At 46.0% G+C, this 20,155-nt stretch overlaps 2 protein-coding genes and 1 non-coding gene across 3 annotated transcripts; 2 read left to right on the top strand and 1 right to left on the bottom strand.

Moving 5' to 3' along the window:
• Nucleotides 1-408: 408 nt before the first annotated feature.
• On the top strand, nt 409-4,707 carry LOC123136223 (CRS2-associated factor 2, mitochondrial). Its single transcript, XM_044555554.1, has 7 exons — nt 409-576; nt 764-1,338; nt 1,825-2,441; nt 2,929-3,056; nt 3,162-3,387; nt 3,543-3,670; nt 4,043-4,707. The coding sequence occupies exons 3-7, from the start codon at nt 1,901-1,903 to the stop codon at nt 4,154-4,156; spliced, it is 1,137 nt and encodes a 378-aa protein (XP_044411489.1). The 5' UTR covers nt 409-576; nt 764-1,338; nt 1,825-1,900; the 3' UTR covers nt 4,157-4,707.
• A 170-nt stretch (nt 4,708-4,877) lies between these two features.
• On the bottom strand, nt 4,878-6,240 carry LOC123136224 (fatty acid desaturase 4, chloroplastic-like). Its single transcript, XM_044555555.1, has one exon. It carries the CDS (start codon nt 5,952-5,954, stop codon nt 5,109-5,111), a length of 846 nt encoding a protein of 281 aa, XP_044411490.1. The 5' UTR covers nt 5,955-6,240; the 3' UTR covers nt 4,878-5,108.
• Nucleotides 6,241-11,701: 5,461 nt separating this feature from the next.
• On the top strand, nt 11,702-11,773 carry TRNAH-GUG (transfer RNA histidin (anticodon GUG)). The gene has a single exon. It is a non-coding gene; the product is annotated as a tRNA-His (tRNA).
• Nucleotides 11,774-20,155: the final 8,382 nt, after the last annotated feature.

Genomic DNA, 20,155 nt, shown 5'->3' on the forward strand with positions numbered 1-20,155 from the left:
AACTCATATGTGAGTAGAACTGCACGAGTTCGAAACCTGTCCAGGGCATTTATTTCTGTAATTGTTTAAACGCTATGATTTTTCGATGTTGCATACGTTTGCTGGGCCGGCCCAACTCAGCGGTGTAGTAGGCGCCAGGGAGGACTTCTGGCGCCTGTGGCGCCCAATAGGAGCTCCCGGATTTCTCCCCCTTCAAATGAAAAAGCCTACACATATTTCTATATGGGCCTGGGGTCCAGCCAGCGCAGCGCAGGCCCTGTTCTCCCTCTTCTCTCTTCTCTAACAGCCTAACGCACAAAACGCATCCCAGCCCAAACGCCACGAGCACGCACGCCGCCGCCCAGTGTCTGCACTCCGCCGGCGCCGTCCCCCTTTGCCCCCCCCCCCCCCCCCCCGGTCAACGTCTCCGCGCCGCGTAGCCTGGCCGTGCGCCCCCTGCTGGCCGCGGCGGCGACGACGGCCTCCCTCCTCTGCGCCCCGGCCTCCCTCCTCTGCGCCCCGGCCCCGTGCTTCTGCCGCCGCCGGCTGTGTGGCCTGCTTCTGCCTACTGCCACCGCGGCGTCCCTCCTCTGGCTGGTAATTATCTCGCTGGTCTTTTGGTCTTTGGTGAATTGGTATATGCATTGTCTGATTGTCACAGTGGATAGACGATTTAAATGTAAATGTTGAACTGAAATTTAAATGGAATGGATTGTGTATGTGACTATGTGAGTATGTCTGTATGTCTAATGTGCTGATGGAACTCGATTGATTTATTTTACAGAAATAGAAATTGGTGTTTGCTTCAATCCTGGCTTCACCACTGGCTCCCATCTCAGTATCCCACTATGCTCTTCAGTCCAAAACTTCTCTCATGGCCGTGCCCCAGGCAGTCACAAGCCCAGGCTGCTCTGCTCCGCCGCCTATTTTGCGCCTTCTACCCAACCAACCTCGACGATGATGATCCCCCGTTTACACGAATCCCCAAAAGTCCACCTCGAGGTCCAACGCCGCCACTGCCGCTGAAGCCCAAAGACCAGCCTGCCAAGATCAGCCCCGACGAGCCGGCACACTCCGACCTTCCCTTCGACTTCCAGTACTCGTACTCGGAGACTGACCCGGCTTGGAAGCCCATTGGATTCCGCGAGCCGACCCGGTTTTCGCCCTTTGGCCCCGGCCGCCTTGACCGGCCTTGGGACGGCGTCGCCGCCGCCGCGAGCACCGAAGGGAACAGAGAGGATGTTTATGGCGGTCTGAGTCGTAGGGATGAGGTGCTTGGCGAGGCGCTGTCGGAAGCGGAGGTGGCAGAGCTCGTGGAGAGGTACCGGCACAGCGACTGCTCCCGGCAGATCAATTTGGGTGAGTTCTTGGTGCTCTCAGCAACTCAGTGCTGAAATGGCGTTTCTGTCTGATGATTTTAGTTGTCCAAGCTTTTGCATTACAAATCCCAATCTTATTGCACATTTTGTTTGATTGATGAGGGAATAACGAGTACTAGAATTTTTAGCATTGAATTGTGCCAAATCCGTGATAAAAGATTGCATATTTTACATTGTAATAAAATTTGGATCAATTGTTTCCATAGTACTCCCTCTGTCAACAAATATAAGTGTTAGTGATCTAAAACGTCTTATATTTGTTTACAGAGGAAGTATATGGGAAGCTTATGCATATTTGTGCAGATTATATTTGTTTACAGATGCCATTGTGCATATTTGTGCAGATTATGTTGTTGCAACTGTTATATTTGAACATTTGGTCATTCGCGTAGCTCAGGAAAAATTGCATTTTTCTTAAAAAGCATTCCCTTGTTCCTGCTATAAATAAGATGTGTCGTGTTCTCAGGGAAAGATGGTGTAACTCATAATATGCTCGATGACATCCACAACCACTGGAGACGTGCAGAAGCAGTCAGAATCAAATGTCTTGGGTCCAATCTCAGTATCCCACTATGCTCTTCAGTCCAAAACTTCTCTCATGGCCGTGCCCCAGGCAGTCACAAGCCCAGGCTGCTCTGCTCCGCCGCCTATTTTGCGCCTTCTACCCAACCAACCTCGACGATGATGATCCCCCGTTTACACGAATCCCCAAAAGTCCACCTCGAGGTCCAACGCCGCCACTGCCGCTGAAGCCCAAAGACCAGCCTGCCAAGATCAGCCCCGACGAGCCGGCACACTCCGACCTTCCCTTCGACTTCCAGTACTCGTACTCGGAGACTGACCCGGCTTGGAAGCCCATTGGATTCCGCGAGCCGACCCGGTTTTCGCCCTTTGGCCCCGGCCGCCTTGACCGGCCTTGGGACGGCGTCGCCGCCGCCGCGAGCACCGAAGGGAACAGAGAGGATGTTTATGGCGGTCTGAGTCGTAGGGATGAGGTGCTTGGCGAGGCGCTGTCGGAAGCGGAGGTGGCAGAGCTCGTGGAGAGGTACCGGCACAGCGACTGCTCCCGGCAGATCAATTTGGGTGAGTTCTTGGTGCTCTCAGCAACTCAGTGCTGAAATGGCGTTTCTGTCTGATGATTTTAGTTGTCCAAGCTTTTGCATTACAAATCCCAATCTTATTGCACATTTTGTTTGATTGATGAGGGAATAACGAGTACTAGAATTTTTAGCATTGAATTGTGCCAAATCCGTGATAAAAGATTGCATATTTTACATTGTAATAAAATTTGGATCAATTGTTTCCATAGTACTCCCTCTGTCAACAAATATAAGTGTTTAGTGATCTAAAACGTCTTATATTTGTTTACAGAGGAAGTATATGGGAAGCTTATGCATATTTGTGCAGATTATATTTGTTTACAGATGCCATTGTGCATATTTGTGCAGATTATGTTGTTGCAACTGTTATATTTGAACATTTGGTCATTCGCGTAGCTCAGGAAAAATTGCATTTTTCTTAAAAAGCATTCCCTTGTTCCTGCTATAAATAAGATGTGTCGTGTTCTCAGGGAAAGATGGTGTAACTCATAATATGCTCGATGACATCCACAACCACTGGAGACGTGCAGAAGCAGTCAGAATCAAATGTCTTGGGGTTGCAACTCTTGACATGCACAATATATGCTTCCATCTTGAGGTCATAATGTGTTGCCACATGCTTGAGAAAATTAGGGATTGAACTCTCCTTTTCTGTTGAATTCAGTTATCCATCAATTTCTGATGTGAGTGCACCATTTTGCAGGATAAAACAGGTGGGAGAATCATATACCGTAGCATAAATATACTCATCCTATATCGTGGCCGGAACTATGATCCAAAACAACGGCCTGTCATACCATTGATGTTGTGGAAGCCATTGGCTCCTATTTATCCTAAGGTTGTCCAAAATGTTGCTGAAGGGTTGACTTTTGAGGAAACAAAAGAAATGAGAAACAAAGGATTACATTCGCCACCGCTTATGAAACTGAGTAAGTTGGAATATTTCTAGCAAGACCATTTTGAATCACATAAGCGCATATTTCTAGCAAGACCATTTCGAATCACATAAGTGCATACTGCCATCTCACTATCTTGTTGCCAATATATTGTCGCTCCTATGTTGTGATATTTCTGTCTTGTGCAGCTAGGAATGGTGTTTATGTTAATGTTGTTGACAAAGTGAGAGAGGCCTTTAAGACTTTGGAAGTTGTGAGACTAGATTGCTCTCATTGCGGTACTAGTGATTGCAAAAAAATTGGTGTGAAGCTGAGGGTATGTTGTAACTTTCTAATGCTCTCTATGAATTAATCCCATCAGTCTTGCATTCACATGGAAGAACAATGAAACTGGAAAGAATTTCAATAAAAGCTCTAATCAAACAGGTGTGCTGGTGTAGTAGTTAGCTTGCAGTTGAGATATAACGACCCTCCTGCAGTTTGCAGTTCGCTCGTCATATATGCAGCTAAAGTATATTATGCCTTAGAATTTGCTTAGAATTTCAGACAGAAGACATCTCCTTTGCAACACAACAGTAAGAAACACCGGAGAGTTTACGATAGAAACTAGATACTCCTTTATCTCTTGCAAACATAGCACTCGGAATGCTTTATTTAACTTTGTTGTTTCTTTCCTTTGGTTTCATAGGATTTGGTTCCATGCATCCCTATACTATTTAAAGATGAACAAATTATTCTCTGGAGAGGGAAGCAGAGTCAGGAGGACTCTGTTTCAGCTCATTGTACTTCTCGACCACAGTGATGCAAGTGCATGTAATCTGTAGCTCTGTGCTCACATTAGCAGCTAGCTGAAGCAGGCCTGCTTTTTGGGTTATTTATGTGAGCTGCATGAGTTGTGTTCACTGGAGAATACCACCATCTATCGTTCGATTACACCAGTATAAGGATCTGCAGTCTACAAGAAATGATCTAATTGTTTGTCAGCATCTCTTGCTGCTCTTTGAAGTAATTTTATCTTGAGAGCATGTGGACCTTACAAGGTACAACTGGAAAGTGGGTTTCTTTTGGGTGCATAGAAAGACAATTTCTAAGATATGCAGCAGCATCTCCTTGCTTCGAAGCGATTGCTATGGTCAGCAGTTCTTTTAGCTGAGGGGTTCATCTTCAGTTTTCGGTCGTCTGGGTTGCGCCCTCCGCAGTTTTGGAAGTGTCAGCTTATTTCTATTGCTTAAGCTGCCTGATCCAGGATCGAGCAGATCTGAGTCTCAAATAAGCTTTTTAGCCGATGTTGTACGCACTTTTGGTGGATGAATTAACACATAGTACTCGATAGATATATGTAGATTTAAGACATATGCATGTGTGGCTCTGTGATTGCAAAGAGTTGATCATCTCAACTGGTTGTGCTTTTTTCTGGCAAGTGGACAAGAAGATATGGATATCCGACGAACATGCCACCAGAACAAATGCATTTGCACCACAAGAAAGCCGTGGGTAACAAAAGTTGTCGTAGACAGACTGAAGACCATGAAAAATCATCACATTTTCAATTGAAAAGAATTCTTTTCTCTTTGCATACACCACAAGATTTGCATCCTCAAAACCAACCTAAAATATACATTAAATATTTATATTTTCCCACCTAGCTAAACTCGTTTACTTGAATCCATTCAATCCCAGTTCATCCTCTGTATACCTTTTGAACCGTAGTATGTATGTACAGGCCATCACTCAAAAAAGATGCTCGATGTATGTTACGAACTGTCAGTCAGAGCGACGGCGGCGGCGCTGCCGGTGTCCTCCATCCAGGCGGCCTGCGTTTCGTCCCATGAGCGCGGGCGGACGCCGGTGCGGAAGAAGACGACCATCTCCAGCGCCTCGAACACCTTGTGCCTGTCCAGCACCCCGTTCCACACGCCGCTGAGGATGCAGTAGTTGGTGCTGTAGGGCTGGCGGTGGTGCGCGGCGTGCTGCGCGCGCGACACCAGCACGCCGGCGGCCTGCAGCGCCTCGACGCCGGGCGGCAGCCGGCGGCGCTTCTCGTGCGCCCACGCGTGGAACTGCTGGCTCAGCACCACGCACGCCGCGAAGGTGCCCGCGAAGGCGTGCGCGGCGGCCGGCGCGTGGGCGGCCGCGGCCGCGGCCTCCACGGCGGGGAGCGCGAGCGCCACGGCGCGCGCCAGCGCGTGCAGGTTGTTGCAGGGCTCCCGGCGCGTGATGGTGGAGGGGTGGCGGTGGTGGCCCTGGAAGGCGGCGATCTGCGCGCCGACGAGCGGCGTGGAGGCGTCCCCGTAGTTGTCGACGAGCCAGTGGTAGACGCCCGTGGCGAGGTCGGCGACGGTGTAGGCGGCGAGCGCGGCGGCGAGCGGCTCGGCGTAGGAGCCGGAGTCAGCGGCGAGGGAGGCGGACGCGGACAGCGAGGAGAGGACGGCGGCCGAGCCGGCCAGCGTCCACGCGCGCTGCGGCCACGTGGACCGCAGCTCGTCCGGGTCGGCGCGGGCCAGCGCCGCCGGCGTCGGCGAGGCCGCCCGGCACGGCGGCGGCGCCCGGCGGTGCGGCGGGAGGGTGCAGCGGGGGGTCAGCGCGTACATGGCTGGCATGGCTTGGCCTCTGCTTCCACGTACGCGCGTGATCGGCTTTCGTTCAAAACGAATTCCAGCCAGAAGTTGCGCAGTCTGCTGGCTTTATAGGAGTAGATCATAGCAAATGGTGAGTCGACGACGGCGAATTATTAGTGGTGGAGTGATGAACTCGTATGTAGGGAGTTCTCTCCATCTCCCCTCGTCTCATCTCTCTCCCTCTCAAATCGCTTTCTCTCTGGGAAAGTGCACGGCTATGGCTGTTTACTTGTGAGCCATGTATGTGGTGGAGTGATGAACTACGTGGTAACTTGTGGTGTTTGCTCAAAAGAAGGTGCGTCATCCTGACTCAGTGCAATTCTAACAAAATTGTACTGACACTTGAAAGCAATGGACATGGCCAAAATGCTCTTCTGCACTCGAGCACATATGCACCTGCCGTGAACAGTAAACTCAAAAATAATGGTAAATTTTCTCAAAAGAATATGAACTTTTTGTGTGTGTATAAAACATTGCTGAATGTGTTGAGTGCTTGCAAAGTTTTATCATGGAATGACATTCGCAGAAGTCCTTGAAAAAAAATCAGTGCTCCAAGATGTTAAAGCAATGCCATTATTTCCATGCACTCTAAACGTTCATCAATGCTTGAGCCTTTAGCACATGCACAAATTGTGGTTTTGCCTTTTTTTTTGCGCCAAACCCCAAAGATTCAAGACATTTTTGCAATTCACTAAGAAGAGAGTTGAAACCGTATCGAAAATGTTAATGGCCGAGGGAAATCATGCCGAAAACCAAACAAGCAACGGAGCCCGAGCACCCACCATCCGATATGAGGCCATCATTAGACCATAACACATGGGACACCACCGTGACACACCAGCTAGATCGAACCCACTTGTCGTGTTGATCGCTCTGGCGAACTCACCCCCCCCCCCCACACACACACACACCATGGCGACCACAGTCCAAGCCATAGACCCTTTACCATGAAGACTCCCATGCCCTGCGTCGCTCTCGGAGCGGCTTGAGATTTCAAACCCTAGCCGCCACCTTGCCCCTCCTCCTCCTTCCCTTGCCATTACCGAAGGAAACAGACGGGCAAAGCACACCATGTTTGTAAAAGTTGTGTTGTATGACCGTGGTCCAAAATAATCTGCCCCCCAAATTTAGTGCTTTGAATTATTATTATTATTATTATTATTATTATTATTATTATTATTATTATTATTATTATTATTATTACTATTCCTGAAAGACCAAAGACCATATATTAAGTAGCACAAATCCTCCAAAATCACCCTTATAGAAAAAATGGAAAATACATCCAAGTAGCAAAGCTCGTTGCCACATGTGGGCCCCTGTCTCATCTTGTTGAAACTTATGAGCTTGTCAAAACAATGGTCGAGATGTCATCGATGTAGGCTAGAAGACGATGACGACCACGATATATGTAGCAAATCGCCGCCTTGAAGAAGAAAACTTCATAGAGGGCCTATAGAACGCCTCGGGTCAAGCCAGAGTTGTTCGGGGAACACAAATCTCCAATGGTTGGAATTGGAGCCGGGGATGACCAAGACGCATAGCCATGTTACCCCGCTCTGCAGGACTACGCCACCAAGACAAGCATGCAGAAGAAAAATGCAGACCCAAAGAATTAGATCTGTGGACACATCATCCTGCACACGCCTCTAAGAATACAAAGTACTCCCTCCGTCCGAAAATAGTTGTCATCAAAATGGATAAAAGAGGATGTATCTAGACATATTTCCATTCTAGATACATCTCTCTTTATTCATTTTGATGACAAGTATTTCCGGACGGAGGGAGTATCACTGTAACGATGGTGAACTCGAACGACCTTATTCTACGCCGCCGCCGACGCCATTGTCTCGCCCCTGCCCATCGGAGACAAAATCTAATTTTATCACGAACTCTACTACCTTGGGACCGAAGTCTTGGGGTCTCTGCCACCTCTCGTAGCTGGAGCGGCGGACAGACAAAAAAAGGACTACGACAGGGTGACCCCATGTCCCTAATGTTATTTAACATTGTTGTTGACATGTTGGCTATTCTGATTGAGCGTGCCAAGCAGGACGGCCAGATTGCAAGAGTAGTGCCACACCTTATTGATGGTGGTCTCTCTATTTTGCAATATGCTGATGACACAATTCTTTTTATGGAACATGACCTGGACAAGGCTCGAAACCTGAAACTATTGCTTTCAGCATTTAAGCAAATGTCGGGGCTCAAAATTAACTTCCATAAAAGTGAACTTTTCTGCTTTGGAGAAGCCGTTGAGGCGGCTGCAGATTACGCTGACCTGTTTGGTTGTGCACATGGTCAATTCCCAATTAAATATCTGGGAATACCAGTTCACTATCAGCGTCTCACCATTGCGGAGTGGAAGCATGTTGAGGAGCGTCTAGAGAAACGACTGAGCAGTTGGAAAGGCAAGTTGCTCTCAGTTGGAGGACGGTTGGTTTTAATTAACTCTGTCCTCGCAAATATGGTTCTCTATATGCTTTCTTTCTTTCAACACCCAAAAGGGGTCCTCCAAAGACTGGACTATTTTAAATCCAGATTCTTTTGGCAGGGAGATGGTGAAAAGAAAAAATATAGGCTGGCCAAATGGAGCATGGTTTGTAGGCTGAAAGACCAAGATGGCCTTGGAATTCATGACCTACAGGTCAAGAATGAGGCCCTACTTAGTAAATGGTTGTTCAAACTTCTTACTGAGGATGGTGTTTGGCAAACTATATTGCGCAACAAGTATCTAGGCCAAAAGGCGGTGTCTCAGACTTATTGGAAACCTGGTGACTCACACTTTTGGGCTGGCCTAATGGCGGCAAAGAAACATCTTTTTCGTTTTGGGTCTTTCACGATAATGGATGGGTCAGAGGTTCGTTTCTGGGAAGACATGTGGCTAGGCAATGCCAGTCTCTGAGAGCAATACCCATCCTTATATGCCATTGCTCGCGATAAGAGTAATACTATTGCGCAAGTGCTTAGTTCATCCCCACCAAATATTTCGTTCAGGCGGAATTTGATTGGCCCCCGACTTTTGTCATGGCATAATCTTTTATCCCGTCTGCATTCGATTAATCTGACACAAGGCCGGGATGTGTTTCACTGGAAACTCACAACATCAGGGTCCTACACAGTAGACTCGATGTACCGTGCGCTTATGCATTCCGAGGTGCCAGTGAATAATAACAAGAAAATTTGGAAGTCTAAGATTCCACTAAAAGTTAAAATCTTTATGTGATATCTTCGTAGGGGAGTTGTGCTAACCAAATACAATCTTGCACGGCGCAACTGGCCAGGAAGTAAGAAGTGTTGCTTTTGTGCTCATGACGAGACAATCAAACACCTCTTTTTCCAATGCAAGTTTGCACGTTCTACATGGTCAGTCATCCAAATAGCGTCAAATTTGTATCCGCCAACGAGTATTGCCAATATATTTGGTCATTGGTTGGACGGAATTTCAAATAGTTTCAAAACGCTAATAAGGGTGGGGGCGTATGCCTTACTATGGTCGCTTTGGCTATGTAGAAATGATTTGATTTTTAATGACAAAAATGCTTCTCCTCTGCAGGTTATTTTCCGTTGTACGCACTTGCTTCGTACGTGGTCTACGCTACAACAGGCGGAGCACCAACCGCTGTTCAAGGCGGTGTGTACATGGTTGGAGCAGACGGCTATGGAGGTTTTTTCCCAACATGGGTGGCAGCATAACCTCCGGATCGATCCATCGCCGAGTTCGACATAGGCAAAGTGTCGGTCCATAGGACTCTACTGTTGTCGTTTTGTCGGTTTTCTTACATTTTCTAGTGTCAGACTTTGGTGTTTGGCTGTGTGCATCCTAGTTATGCAGAGGCCGGGTGTTACTCATAATGTTTTGTATCCGCTTGATGCTACATTTGAGATAATAAAATCGCCCTTTATCGAAAAAAAGATGACAGGGGCCCCTCCGCGGTCTTGCCGAGGAGACGGAACAGATCAGTCGCCGCCAAGGGTGGAAGCAGGTTGCGGAAAAAGCGATTCATGTATATACTTGAGGTTTTTTTAGCATAGTAATAGAGGTTTGATTTAACTACTTGCATGTTTATGGACTAAAGTGTTCTGCAAAAGTTAATGGTGACCGGTGCATTCTGATCTTTGGAAAAGAGTAAAATACATCGATGGTCATTGAACTTGTCGTGTACGCTCACTTTGGTCACTGTACTTAAAAATACGGTCAATACGATCACTATATATGTGTTGTGATAATTATACGGTCACTGCCAGATTGTATGGCTTCGTATTCCATTTGTTGACCAGTCAAACAACCCAGCTCACTTTTTCTCTGCCTATGTGGGTCCTATCTGTCGGCTGGTGAAAGAAAAAAGTAAAGGGAAAAATAAAATTGTGTGCCGATGGGATTCAACCCGCAGACTTCACGCTAATAGGGCAGCGGGCTAATCAGTTTGTCTGTCCCAGATCGTGTCTAAATAAGAAAGACAACTTTTTGTGCGGGTTTTTTCATTTACGTGACAGTCATTGGAATTTAAATCATAACCGTTTCATGTGGCAGTACTCTGTACTCGTACATATGATTAGGAAGACAGCACTACTAGCAGTTTTATTCAAAGAGAAATATGGAGGACATTTAAGTGTTCCATGTCGCCACCAGATCTACGGAGAAAACATAAACAGTTATGATGTTTTACCTGTACGTGTCATCCTAATTTTTTGCCGAACTTCCAAACAAAATTCCTTGCACCTGTATGTACCACCCTAATTTTTTGCAGAACTTCCAAACAAAATTCCTTGCAAAAAAATAAAAATTATCACGATCAAGTCATGACCACGGCACGACCGCACGAGCTCGGTCGATCGATTCAATCACTTGGCCTGCAGGCCCCATGCGTCGTCTTCGTTCCCTTGAACGGAATGATGTCGTAGAGCGAAGACTCGCCACTTGCTTCGGCATGCAACCGGAGCACGCACTGTACTGTCGTGGCCTTGCTAACTCGAGACGATGTACTGTCGTGGACTGTAATTAAGCTAAAGCTCGTGCTGTTGGGGTTCCAGTTCGGTCGTGTCAGCGTCCGTCGGCCACGCGAAAACGGTAGAAACCTCAATGACTGTCATGTTGTGAATGTGAGCACGATATATAAATGTTTACTTCAGCACAAGTAGTTAGCTTGCTGGCCTTTTGGCGTTGGGTCTGGGTTCGAGACCCCATCGGCACATTTTTTTTTCTACTTCTTTCTTTCACACACTGATAGATAAGACCCACGTAGTCATAGAGAGAAAGCGACCTGACAAGGGGCCATGTGGACTATTTGACCGGTCAATCAGATGGAATACGGAGCCACACGATTTTGCAGTGACCGTATAATCACCACAACGCATATATAGTGACCGTATTGACCGTATTTTTAAGTGCAGTGACCAAAGTGAGCGAATCCGATAAGTTCAATGACCACCAGTGCATTTTACTCTTTGAAAAAATACAAGTTTATGCACATCTGTTTAGGGGTTATGCGGCCTCATATCGATCTTGTCTGGTAGGCTTCCGTATTCGCAGTGCCAAAGCATGGACATGCACGATGAAGTGTGGTGATTAGTGTTTTCGCGATCGAAGTCACTGGTGACCAGGCAACGAACTGTTAATCACCCTTTCGTAGCCTCAAAAGTCAAAACTGAGTGGAAAACATAAGGATACCTGGACACTGTACTGTAACTGACATAGTAAAACTTTCTGTGTGAATTACATAACCAAAGTGGCTGTAGTTTAGTGGTGAGAATTCCACGTTGTGGCCGTGGAGACCTGGGCTCGAATCCCAGCAGCCACAATTTTTTTTCTTTTCCAGTTTACAGATGTTATACGTACAGTACAAAACACCATTATTCCTTCAAAAACAAACAGCATCATTTCTTCGTGACCAAAATTGACTAAGCGAAGCCCTCTGAAAAGAGCCCAGCAATCACAAGTTCATTTTCTTTTCTGTTGATCATTGTCGATGTCATATGTATCCAAAGAGGCGAAATGTTGCCGTGGAAAACAACAGCGTTTTTACCTAGCCCAACTATTTTCCTAACCCAAGCAACAAGTTCATTTTTCTTTTGGCTCTTTTAAAAAAAAGCCTCCCCAGGGGTGGGCTAAGCTCAATGTTGATGTCGCCTATGTTGAAGATGTAGGAGATGGAGGCGCATGTATGGTGCGACATCATTTTTTGCTTCCAGCCGCTACCTGCAGAATTACTCAAGTGACCTTGAAGCTGAATTAGCAGTGGTCGTGGACGACATGGATCTTACAATGGAGTGGAGTACTCTCCCGTTCATCCTAGAGATGGACTGCACCACTGCGGTGGATATGATCCGAGGCCCAGCCAGGGACCATTCCCCTTTGGCAGCCATGGTGAATGAGACTAAAAGGCTCCTGAGTGTAGGTAAAGAGCATGCACTATCACATGTTCATCGAGGATAAAATGAAGTTAGTCATAAGTTGTGCTAGATGGGGAGAGCTGGTCCATGTATTGTTGTTTGGCTCCATGTTAAGCCAGCAGAGATTCGAGAGCTTTGCTCCAAGGACTGCAATAACTTGTTGGAAATATGCCCAAGAAGCAATAATAAAATTGTTATTATTATATTTCATTATTCATGATAATTGTCTATTGTTCATGCTATAATTGTATTGACCGGAAACCGTAATACATGTGTGAATAGATGGACCACAACATGTCCTTAGTGAGCCTCTAGTTGACTAGCTCGTTGATCAACAGATGGTCATGGTTTCCTGACTATGAACATTGGATGTCATTGATAACGGGATCACATCATTAGGAGAATGATGTGATGGACAAGACCCAATCCTAAGCATAGCACAAGATCGTGTAGTTCGTTTGCTAAAGCTTTTCTAATGTCAAGTATCACTTCCTTAGACCATGAGATTGTGCAACTCCCGGATACCGTAGGAATGCTTTGGGTGTACCAAACGTCACAACGTAACTGGGTGGCTATAAAGGTGCACTAGAGGTATCTCCGAAAGTGTCTGTTCGATTGGCACGAATCGAGACTGGGATTTGTCACTCCGTATGACGGAGAGGTATCTCTGGGCCCTCTCGGTAATGCATCATCATAATGAGCTCAATGTGACTAAGTAGTTGGTCACGGGATCATGCATTACGGAACGAGTAAAGTGACTTGCCGGTACGAGATTGAACGAGGTATTGGGATACCGACGATCGAATCTCGAGCAAGTAACGTATCGATTGACAAAGGGAATTGTATACGGGATTGCTTGAATCCTTGACATCGTGGTCATCCGATGAGATCATCGTGGAACATGTGGGAGCCAACATGGGTATCCAGATCCCGCTGTTGGTTATTGGCCGGAGAGATGTCTCGGTCATGTCTGCATGATTCCCGAACCCATAGGGTCTACACACTTAAGGTTCGATGACGCTAGGGTTATAGGGAAAGTTTGTATGTGGTTATCGAATGTTGTTCGGAGTCCCGGATGAGATCCTGGACGTCACGAGGAGTTCCGGAATGGTCCGGAGGTGAAGATTTATATATAGGAATTCATCATACGATCACCGGAAGTATTTGGGGGTTTCCCGGTATTGTACCGGGACCACCGAAGGGGTTCCGGGGGTCCATCGGGAGGGTCCACCTGCCCCGGAGGGCCCTATGGGCTGTATATGGAAGGGAACCAGCCCCTAAGTGGGCTGGGCGCCATCCCCCTTAGGGCCCATGCGCCTAGGGTTGGGGGGGGGGGACCCTAAGGGGGGCATCCCCCTTGGCTTGGGGGGCAAGCCCCCTCCCCTTGGCCGCCCCCCCCCTCTAGATCTCATCTAGAGGGGCCGACCCCCTTACCCCTTCACCCTATAAATAGAGGGGAGGAGGGAGGGCAGCAACACCTCAACCAAGGCGCAGCCCTTCCCCTCTCCAACACCTCTCCTCCTCCGTTTGAGCTTGGTGAAGCCCTGCCGGAGAACCGCTGCTCCACCACCACCACGCCGTCGTGCTGCTGCTGACTTGTCTTCCCCAACCTCTCCCTCCTCCTTGCTGGATCAAGGCGCGGGAGAAGTCACTGGGCTGCATGTGTGTTGAACGTGGAGGCGCCGTTGTTCGGCGCTAAGATCAGAATCGACCGTGATCTGAATCGCTACGTGTAAAACTCCTCCAATCGCGTTCTTGCAACGCTTCCGTTTCACGATCTTCAAGGGTATGAAGATGCACTCCCCTCTCTCTCATTTCTAGTCTCTCCATAGATTGATCTTGGTGTTGCGTAGAAATTTTTTAATTTCTGCAATGATCCCCAACAATGGCATCATGAGGTAGGTCTATGCGTAGTTTCTATGCACGAGTAGAACACAAGTTGTTGTGGGTGTCGATTTTCTCAATTACTTGCTGTTACTAGTATTATCTTGATTCGGCGGCATCGTGGGGTGAAGCGGCCCGGACCGACCTTACACGTACGCTTACGTGAGACGGGTTCCACCGACTGATATGCACTTGTTGCATAAGGTGGCTAGCGGGTGTCTGTCTCTCCCACTTTAGTCGGATCGGATTCGATGAAAAGGGTCCTTATGAAGGGTAAATAGCAATTGGAATATCACATTGTGGTTTTGGCGTAGGTAAGAAACGTTCTTGCTAGAAATCTATAACAACCACGTAAAAACTTGCAACAACGATTAGAGGACGTCTAACTTGTTTTTGCAGCATATGTCGTGTGATGTGATATGGCCAAAAGGATGTGATGAATGATATATATATGATGTATGAGATTGATCATGTTCTTGTAATAGGAATCACGACTTGCATGTCGATGAGTATGACAACTGGCAGGAGCCATAGGAGTTGTCTTAATTTATTGTATGACCTGCGTGTCACTGAATAACGCCATGTAATTACTTTACTTTATTGCTAAACCGTTAGCCATAGTAGTAGAAGTAATAGTTGGCGAGACAACTTCATGAAGACACGATGATGGAGATCATGGTGTCATGCCGGTGACGATGATAATCATGGCGCCCCGAAGATGGAGATCAAAAAGAGCAAAATGATATTGGCCATATCATGTCACTATTTGATTGCATGTGATGTTTATCATGTTTTTGAATCTTATTTGCTTAGAACGACGGTAGCATAAATAAGATAATCCCTCATAAAATTTCAAGAAAGTGTTCCCCCTAACTATGCACCGTTGCAAAGGTTCGTTGTTTCGAAGCACCACATGATGACCGGGTGTGATAGATTCTAACGTTCGCATACAATGGGTGTAAGCCAGATTTACACATGCAAAGCACTTAGTTAACTTGATGAGCCTAGCATGTACAGACATGGCCTCGGAACACAAGTGACCGAAAGGTCGAACATGAGTTGTATAGTAGATACGATCAACATGAAGATGTTCACCGATGATGACTAGTCCGTCTCACGTCACGATCGGACACGGCCTAGTTGACTCGGATCATGTGTCACTTAGATGACTAAGAGGGATGTCTATCTGAGTGGGAGTTCATTAAATAATTTGATTAGATGAACTTAATTATCATGAACTTAGTCTAAAAATCTTTGCAATATGTCTTGTAGATCAAATGGCCCATGCTAATGTTGCCCTCAACTTCAACGCGTTCCTAGAGAAAACCAAGTTAAAAGACGATGGTAGCAACTATATGGACTGGGTCCGTAACTTGCGGATCATCCTCATAGCTGCCAAGAAAGCATATGTCCTTGATGCACCGCTAGGTGAAGCACCTGTTTTCCCGGCAACTTAAGACGTTATGAACGCCTGACAGTCGCGTAGTGATGATTAATCCCTGGTTCAGTGCGGCATGCTTTACAACTTATAATCGATGCTCCAAAAGCGTTTTGAGCAGCACAGAGCATCTGAGATGTTCCAAGAGCTGAAAATAGTTTTCCAAGCTCATGCCCGAGTCGAGAGATATGAAGTCTCTGACAAGTTCTATAGTTGTAAGATGGAGGAGAATAGTTCTGTCAGCGAGCACATACTCAAAATGTCTGGGTTGCACAACCGCTTGTCTCAGCTGGGAGTTAATCTCCCGGATGACGCGGTCATTGACAGAATCCTTCAGTCACTTCCACCTAGCTACAAGAGCTTTGTGATGAATTTCAATATGCAGGGGATGGTGAAAACCATTCCTGAGGTATTTTCAATGCTGAAATCAGCGGAGGTGGAAATCAAAAAGGAACATCAAGTATTGATGGTCAATAAAACCACTAGTTTCAAGAAAGGCAAGGGTAAGAAGAACTTCAAGAAGGACGGCAAGGGAGTTGCCGCGGCCGGTAAGACAGTTGCCGGGAAGAAGCCAAAGCATGGACCCAAACATGAGACTGAGTGCTTTTATTGCAAGGGAAACGGTCACTGCAAGCGGAACTGCCCCAAGTACTTAGCCGACAAGAAGGCCGGCAACACCAGAGGTATATGTGATATACATGTTATTGATGTGTACCTTACCAGTACTCGTAGTAGCTCCTGGGTATTTGATACCGGTGCGGTTGCTCATGTTTGTAACTCAAAAGAGGAGCTGCAGAATAAGCGGAGACTGGCGAAGGACGAGGCGACGATGCGTGTCGGGAATGGTTCCAAGATCGATGTGATCGCCGTCGGCACACTACCTCTACATTTACCCATGGGATTAGTTTTAAACCTCAATAATTGTTATTTAGTGCCAGCTTTGAGCATGAACATTGTATCTCGATCTCGTTTAATGCGAGATGGCTACTCATTTATATCCGAGAATAATGGTTGTTCTATTTATATGAGAGATATGTTTTATGGTCAATGCCCCGCTGGTCAATGGTTTATTCTTATTGAATCTCTAACGTGATGTTACACATATTCATAGTGTGAATACCAAAATATGTAAGGTTGATAATTATAGTCCCACATACTTGTGGCACTGCCGTCTTGGTCACATTGGTGTCAAATGCATGAAAAAGCTCCATGCAGATGGACTTTTGGAGTCTCTTGATTATGAATCATTTGACACATGCGAACCATGCCTCATGGACAAGATGATCAATACTCCGTTCTCCGGAACAATGAAGCGAGCAACCAACTTGTTGGAAATCATACATACTGATGTGTGCGGTCCAATGAGCGTTGAGGCTCGCGGTGGCCATCATTATGTTCTCACCCTCACTGATGACTTAAGTAGATATGGGTATGTCTACTTAATGAAACACAAGTCTGAGACCTTTAAAAAGTTCAAGGAATTTCAGAGTGAGGTAGAGAATCAACGTGACAGAAAAATAAAGTTCTTACAATCAGATCGTGTGGGAGAATATTTGAGTCACGAATTTGGTACGCACCTAAGGAAATGTGGAATTGTTTCACAACTCACGTCGCCTAGAACACCTCAGCATAATGGTGTGTCCGAATGTCGTAATCGCACTCTATTGGATATGGTGCGATCTATGATGTCTCTTACCGATTTGCCGCTATCGTTTTGGGGATATGCTTTAGAGACAGCCACATTCACTTTAAATAGGGCACCGTCTAAATCCGTTGAGACGACACCGTATGAATTATGGTTTGGGAAGAAACCTAAGTTGTCGTTTCTAAAAGTTTGGGGATGCGATGCTTATGTCAAGAAACTTCAACCTGAAAAGCTCGAACCCAAGTCGGAAAAATGCGTCTTCATAGGATACCCTAAGGAAACCATTGGGTATATGCTACGTCTTGAGCTTGCGTTGGTTTTCCTCGAAGAGGAGAGGGTGATGCAACGATAGTAGCGTAAGTATTTCCTTCAGTTTTTGAGAACCAAGGTATCAATCCAGTAGGAGGCTCCTCAAAAGTCCCACGCACCTACACAAACAAATTGAGAACTCGCAACCAACGCAATAAAGGGGTTGTCAATCCCTTCACGGCCACTTGCGAAAGTGAGATCTAATAAAGATAGTAAGATAAGATAAATATATTTTTGGTATTTTATAAGATAGATGCAAAAAGTAAAGATGCAAATAAAAGTAGATTGAAAGCAAATATGATAAGAGATAGACCCGGGGGCCATAGGTTTCACTAGAGGCTTCTCTCAAAATAGCATAAGTATTACGGTGGGTGAACAAATTACTGTCGAGCAATTGATAGAAAAGCGCATAGTTATGAGATTATCTAGGCATGATCATGTGTATAGGCATCACGTCCATAACAAGTAGACCGACTCCTGCCTGCATCTACTACTATTACTCCACACATCGATCGACTCCTGCCTGCATCTAGAGTATTAAGTTCATAAGAACAGAGTAACACATTAAGCAAGATGACATGATGTAGAGGGATAAACTCATGCAATACGATATAAACCCCATCTTGTTATTCTCGATGGCAACAATACAATACGTGCCTTGCAACCCTTTCTGTCACTGGGTAAGGACACCGCAAGATTGAACCCAAAGCTAAGCACTTCTCCCATGGCAAGAAAGATCAATCTAGTAGGCCAAACCAAACTGATAATTCGAAGAGACTTGCAAAGATAACTCAATCATACATAAAAGAATTCAAAGAAGATTCAAATATTATTCATAGATAAATTTGATCATAAACCCACAATTCATCGGATCTCGACAAACACACCGCAAAAAGAGTTTACATCGAATAGATCTCCACAAGAGAGGGGGAGAACATTGTATTGAGATCCAAAAAGAGAGAAGAAGCCATCTAGCTAATAACTATGGACCCGTAGGTCTGTGGTAAACTACTCACAACCCATCGGAGGGGCAAGGATGTTGATGTAGAAGCCCTCCATGGTCGATTCCCCCTCTGGCAGAGTGCCGGCGAAGGCTCCAAGATGAGATCTCGCGGATACAAAAGGTTACGGCGGTGGAAATCGTGTTTAGTGGTGCTCCTGGCTGTTTTCGGGGTACGTAGGTATATATAGGAGGAATAAGTACGTCGGTGGCCGCCCGAGGGGCCCACGAGACAGGGGGCGCGCCCTACGGGGGGGGGCGGCCTCCTATCTCGTGGCTGCCTCGGCTGCTTCTTGACTTGCACTTCAAGTCCTCTGGATCACGTTCGTTCCAAAAATCACGCTCTCGAAGGTTTCATTCCGTTTGGACTCCATTTGATATTCTTTTTCTTCGAAATACTGAAATAGGCAAAAAAAACAGCAATATGGGCTGGGCCTCCGGTTAGTAGGTTAGTCCCAAAAATGATATAAATGTGTAAAATAAAGCCCATAAACATCCAAAAGGGGTAATATAATAGCATGGAACTGAAGGAAATATGCCCTAGAGGCAATAATAAAGTTATTATTTATTTCCTCATATCATGATAAATGTTTATTATTCATGCTGGAATTGTATTAACCGGAAACATGATACATGTGTGAATACATAGACAAACATATTGTCACTAGTATGCCTCTACTTGACTAGCTCATTGATCAAAGATGGTTATGTTTCCTAACCATAGGCATGTGTTGTCATTTGATTAATGGGATCACATCATTAGGAGAATGATGTGATTGACTTGACCCATTCCGTTAGCTTAGCACTTGATCGTTTAGTATGTTGCTATTGCTTTCTTCATGACTTATACAAAGTTCCTGCAACTATGAGATTGTGCAACTCCCGTTTACCGTAGGAACACTTTGTGTGCTACCAAATGTCACAACGTAACTGGGTGATTATAAAGGTGCTCTACAGGTGTCTCCAAAGGTACATGTTGAGTTGGCCTAATTCGAGATTAGGTTTTGTCACTCCGATTGTCGGAGAGGTATCTCTGGGCCTTCTCGGTAATACTCATCACCTAAGCCTTGCAAGCATTGTAACTAATGAGTTAGTTATGAAATGATGTATTACGAAACGAGTAAAGAGACTTGCCGGTAACGAGATTGAACTAGGTATTGGATACCGACGATCGAATCTCGGCAAGTAACATACCGATGACAAAGGGAACAACGTATGTTGTTATGCGGTTTGACCGATAAAGATCTTCGTAGAATATGTAGGAACCAATATGAACATCCAGGTTCCACTATTGGTTATTGACCGAGAATAGTTCTAGGTCATGTCTACATAGTTCTCGAACCCGTTGGGTCCGCACGCTTAACGTTACGATGACAGTTTTATTATGAGTTTATAAGTTTTGATGTACCGAAGTTTGTTCGGAGTCCCGGATGTGATCACGGACATGACGAGGAGTCTCGAAATGGTCGAGACATAAAGATTGATATATTGGACGGATATATTTGGACACCGGA

The sequence above is a fragment of the Triticum aestivum genome, chromosome 6B (assembly GCF_018294505.1).
Source record: "Triticum aestivum cultivar Chinese Spring chromosome 6B, IWGSC CS RefSeq v2.1, whole genome shotgun sequence".
Lineage (NCBI taxonomy): Eukaryota > Viridiplantae > Streptophyta > Magnoliopsida > Poales > Poaceae > Triticum > Triticum aestivum.